The 4,681-nt window shown below is 53.9% G+C and overlaps 1 protein-coding gene across 1 annotated transcript; it reads left to right on the top strand.

Moving 5' to 3' along the window:
* The first annotated feature begins 429 nt into the window (after positions 1 to 429).
* Positions 430 to 2,243, top strand: LOC125510870 (uncharacterized). The gene has a single exon (XM_048676143.2). The coding sequence runs from the start codon at positions 962 to 964 to the stop codon at positions 1,850 to 1,852; it is 891 nt and encodes a 296-aa protein (XP_048532100.2). The 5' UTR covers positions 430 to 961; the 3' UTR covers positions 1,853 to 2,243.
* The last annotated feature ends 2,438 nt before the right edge of the window (positions 2,244 to 4,681 follow it).

The raw sequence follows: 4,681 nt of genomic DNA, 5'->3' as shown, positions 1-4,681 counted from the left end.
TGCCAATGGAGTCACATACCTAACACAACGTGTAAGTTCCAATCCACTTTCATGTGAACAAGTCATCCGAAACTATGCCAAGCACACGATTTGTAAGAGTACTGCTGGTAACATTAAAGACCTAATCTGATGATACAGAGCAACGCAGCAGCTTAATTCATTTCAACCGGGCCACATGTTGGGCAACGGGCATCCCAAGCCCAAATTCAAATTCAAATCCACTTCGAATTCGAATCACGCACCTCACACTCCGGGCATGAGGAGAGGAGGAGGGGCAAAGTGGTCAAATCCCGCAAAGGCAGGCACGGCCCAGTCCTCTGCACCACTGCATGCGCTCGTTTCACTGTCAAAAGCAGAGCAGGTCACGCGGAGGGCAGCAGTGTAAAATCACAAGGGGTGATAAGATCGAGAGGACGAGAGGAGGACTCCGTAGTGGCATCCACCTGTGCCGTGAGTGAATCTATACCATCTCCTTCCGCAACTACTTGTACTAGTACCTTTCTCCAAGCTCTGTCCCAACCCCCCACTCTGCTTCTATCCCGCCGACCCGCCCGCCCGGCAGAACCCTGTCTAAACCCTCAAAATCATCCCAGGATTACTCTCCTCCTCGCCCCGATCCGCCGGGAGCAGCCGAGAGACGCCCCCCCCCCTGCCCAAATCCGGAGCTTCCTCTCTGGCTGCGAGGCATCGGGCTGGGGATTCCTGGCGCGGCGCCTTTGCTTGCTTCACCCGTTTCTTGGAGTGCGAGCTCGCTCACTGAGAGCGGCAGATCTCAGCGCCGAGCCCCAGCAAAAGCTGCAAGCCCCCCCACCCAAGCCTTTCCTCGGCCATTCTTCGCTGATTCTGGCAAGTATTTGCAAGGGGAAAGTTTGGAGAAGCTTTTTCGTCCTCTGGTTTCCCCAAATTGGAAGACGCTTTCTTGGATGAGATTTGTGGTGGAATCTCAGTAGCGCTGGTGGAGATGGGGATGTGTCCTGCCGACTCCCTCGCCGCCGGCCGGACCCGCCGCGCTGGGTCCCTCGCTCCCCTGCCCAAGCGCGTCTGCGTCTTCTTCGTGGACGCCGACGCCACCGAGTCCGAGTCCTCGGGGGACGAAGAGGTCAGGCGCGGCAGGCGGCGCGTGCGGAAGGTCATCGACATCAGCGTGAAGGCCTCCTCTCAGCCGTCTCCGGCGTCGTCCGTCCCGCGGAGACGGGCTCTGCTGCTGCGGCGGCGGGTGGCCAAGGCCGGCGACGGCGGCTACCGTCGGCGGTTCCGTGGCGTGCGGCAAAGGCCGTGGGGCAAGTACGCCGCGGAGATCCGCGACCCGAGCCTGCAGAAGCGGCTGTGGCTCGGCACCTTCGACACCGCCGAGGAGGCTGCCGCCGTGTACGACGACGCGGCCGTGCGCCTCAAGGGATCCCACGCCGTCACCAACTTCTCGTCCAGCTCCAGCTCCGACTCCGACTACGTCGCGTCCGCCAAGCCCCGCTCCCCGCCGCAGGCCAAGCTCCGTCCTACCGGGGAAGCGGCAGCAGAGGCCCCCGCGACCGTTCCCCCTTCCGCGCCGTCGCCGCCCTCGCAGCCCGAGCCCGAGGAGGACGACGCCGACTCGTTCAACCCGTTCGCCTCGTCCCTCACCCCCGTCCTCCGTCGCGCGCCCGGCGAGGCGCCCCGTCCAGTGGACCACCTGTACGGGGAGCTCAGCGACCTGGCCTCGGCCGCTCCGCCGTCCAAGGCGGTGGAGTTCGACTGGCAGCAGCCGTGGTGGGACAGCGAACCGAAGGCGACGGAGTTCGACTGGCAGCTGCCGTGGTGGGAGAGCGAGGACTTCGTGATGCCGCCGGCGGCGAGCGCCGTCAGCGTGATATGACGCCCCTGCCCCTACCCCCACCCCCTGCCGCGGCGTTTCGCGCCCTCGGGGCGGGCAGTGGCGGGAGACGCGTGAGGCAGTGGCGGGAGATGCGTTGCGTTCCAGTACTGTTACTATTATTACTTCGTTTATTAATTAGATCTACTAGTACTGCGTACACTCCAGTAGCCGCAGCAGCAGAGCAGAGGAGTGAATGGTTGTTGCTTGTGGTGGTGGTGGTGGTGAGCTCAGGCGGGGGCCCCGCCCTTGTGCGTGACCCGCCTTAACTCGCACGTCTCCGGCGTGGAAACGGAGCAGTGCGGTCGCGTCGCAGTGCCGACAGTGGCCGCATGCCCGTTACTGTAATGACGAGTAAAACTGTAATTGTTGTCGTGATGGTGTGTTTGTTTTACATCGCCTTTCCGCCTTGGTCGTCGTCGTCGTGAGGAGTTGTTTACGCAAGCTGGCGTCCAAGTGGTGAAGATTTTGCATCTTTACTGGCTACAAATCCACGCCCAAGTGGGAGCGTGACCATGACAGGATCCCAGTAGTAGCAAATGGATGTTTTCTTTTTCCATTTTCCAGGCGTGTAGGGCCGCGGATTATGAGAGGTCAATTCGGCAAAGTTGCGCAGATCAGATTAAACATAGCCGGCCGCCGTGTCGCCGTCGCTCGCCAAGAAATTGGGGAGAAACGGTGGTGGAAACTAGAAAGCCACCTGGCCATGGCCACGTTTCTCGGTTTGGTAGACTTTTCAAACCGGATATTTGCGGCTTCGGTGCGCCACGAGGCGGCATCTCGGCCGTTATTCGTGCGGCCCGGTGATGAGGCGGCGGTGGGGACCGCACGGGTGGATTTGGCGGGAACTTGGCGTGGCCTCAAGCCAGCGTGACGCCTTTCGCGCCATTTCTTGCCCGTCTGGTCAAAATGACGGTACTGTCCCTGTCCTATCGGCGGTGACAAGCGCTCTCGCGGGACAGCCCCGGTCGGCTGGATAGACTTGTTTTTAGATACTTGCTATAATTCTCATGGTAATTAAAAAAATCTTATCTAGCTCCTACACTATTTGATTAATGAAAAAAATCCTATGAATCTTCATGCAAAATCCAACTGTGTAGGCCCATGACCGCTAGGAAGTTTTTGTGCATGCACTAGACACCAAATCTCACTGGCGTACGTATGACGAAAAACACTAACCTCGCCGCCCTGAGGAGCTGGTAGCAATCAATGTTGGAGCTCCGTCTAATCCTTTCTGACACACGAACTTGAGGATGATTGGATCTGAGAAGACCGACTGAAGATGAAACGTCACCTATGCGAGGACTAAAACTCTAAGATATTTACTAGTCGAGCTAAACGGTGTTATTGAGAGTTTTTTTATGAGCGTATGCTTCATCTGCTCAGTGGGCAACTAACCATGCTCTGAACTGCCTTTGGTAGGAAGTTTTTGGTGTCGTTGAGTTTTCGCCCCATAATAGGTGTTTCGGTGATGAGCACAGAACTCGTTTTCCCCTTTCTGGTCGCTTTACTCTCTTGTTCAGATAGTTGTATTTATGTTATTCTATTATTAATGCAAAGGGGCTATGTCGGGTTTGAAAATATAGATTCCAAGGACTTAGATTTTGCTCTTATAAAGGATGCTGGAGTATTTGCTTCCTGGGAGACTTCGCGGGCAGGGGCAAAGCAACAGTGTTGGGTCGAGGTCAATTGACCCCAATGACCTTGGCCCAAACACTGTAGCATACATCCAACCCACTAAAAAAGGACTTGGTGAAAAAAAATGACACAACAGCCTCATGTCATGGCAGTAGGCAGCACAAATATTTTTCTCAATACTTCGAGTGGGACAAGTGCACTAGAGCAGAGGTGATAACAATAAAATAAGAATAATATTTTGGATTGTTTCCTTCGCCACGTCGAGATAGGTGCGAGCAATCGAACCCGAAACGTGCCGCAAATGAATGCACAGTCATACAGGACCCACGTCTGGGCGCACCCGATTGGCGCGTCCGAACCGGCTCGGTCAAGGGCGAAGACTGGAAGACAGGCTCGGCTGCCTCGACATGAGTTGGTGCGTGTTGCCCCGAGATCCATGATGATACCTGTTTGTACCACTATTATTGTCATAAAAGTGTCACTTCCATGACATAAAATATTTCGTTTAGACCAAAATGTCACAGACGTGTTTTTTTGCTTATAGTTGCTAGATGTTTCATAAAGCTTACAACTGCTCTTTTGATGTTTCATATGATCACTCGATGGATGGTACTTGTTATGCTTGCAAAAACCTTAAAGTCCAGCCTTTAGGGTACCTTGACGTTGTCGGAACCACTAAAACCCTGACCAAACCTTTAGGGTGCCTCAACGTCGACGGAACCCCTAAAACCTTGAACCAAACCTTTAGGGTGCCTCGATGTCGACATAACCCCTAAAACCCTGAATCAAGCCTTTATGGTGCCTTGGCATATTCTGAGCCTCTAAAACCCTGAATCAAGCCATTAGGGTGCCTCAACATTGACAGAACCTCTAAAACCCCTAATCAAGTCTTTGGGTGCCTCCGTGTCGACGCAACCCCAAAAGCATTGAATCAACCCTTTAGGTTGCCTCGACATCGACAAAACCACTAAAACCCTTAATCAAGCCTTTCAGGTGCCTTGAGATCGACAGAACCACTAAAACCTTAAATTAAGCCTTTAGGGTGCCTCAACATTGACAAAACACACTAAACCCTATATTCATCATCAATATCTACCGAACATCATCATCAACCAAACATCACAAAAATATCAAAATATCATATCGATACATCTTAATGTATATACTTTCCTGAACATTTTTTTTCTTAAATTC

The sequence above is a fragment of the Triticum urartu genome, chromosome 5A, assembly GCF_056163025.1.
Source record: "Triticum urartu cultivar PI428250 chromosome 5A, HENAU_Tu73, whole genome shotgun sequence".
Lineage (NCBI taxonomy): Eukaryota > Viridiplantae > Streptophyta > Magnoliopsida > Poales > Poaceae > Triticum > Triticum urartu.
Note: the sequence above shows the minus strand (reverse complement) of the source record. Positions and strands in the feature narration are given on the sequence as shown.

Excerpts from the sequence above, each read along its gene's own strand:
- LOC125510870 (XM_048676143.2), top strand. The coding sequence starts at position 962 with ATGGGGATGTGTCCTGCCGACTCCCTCGCCGCCGGCCGGACCCGCCGC.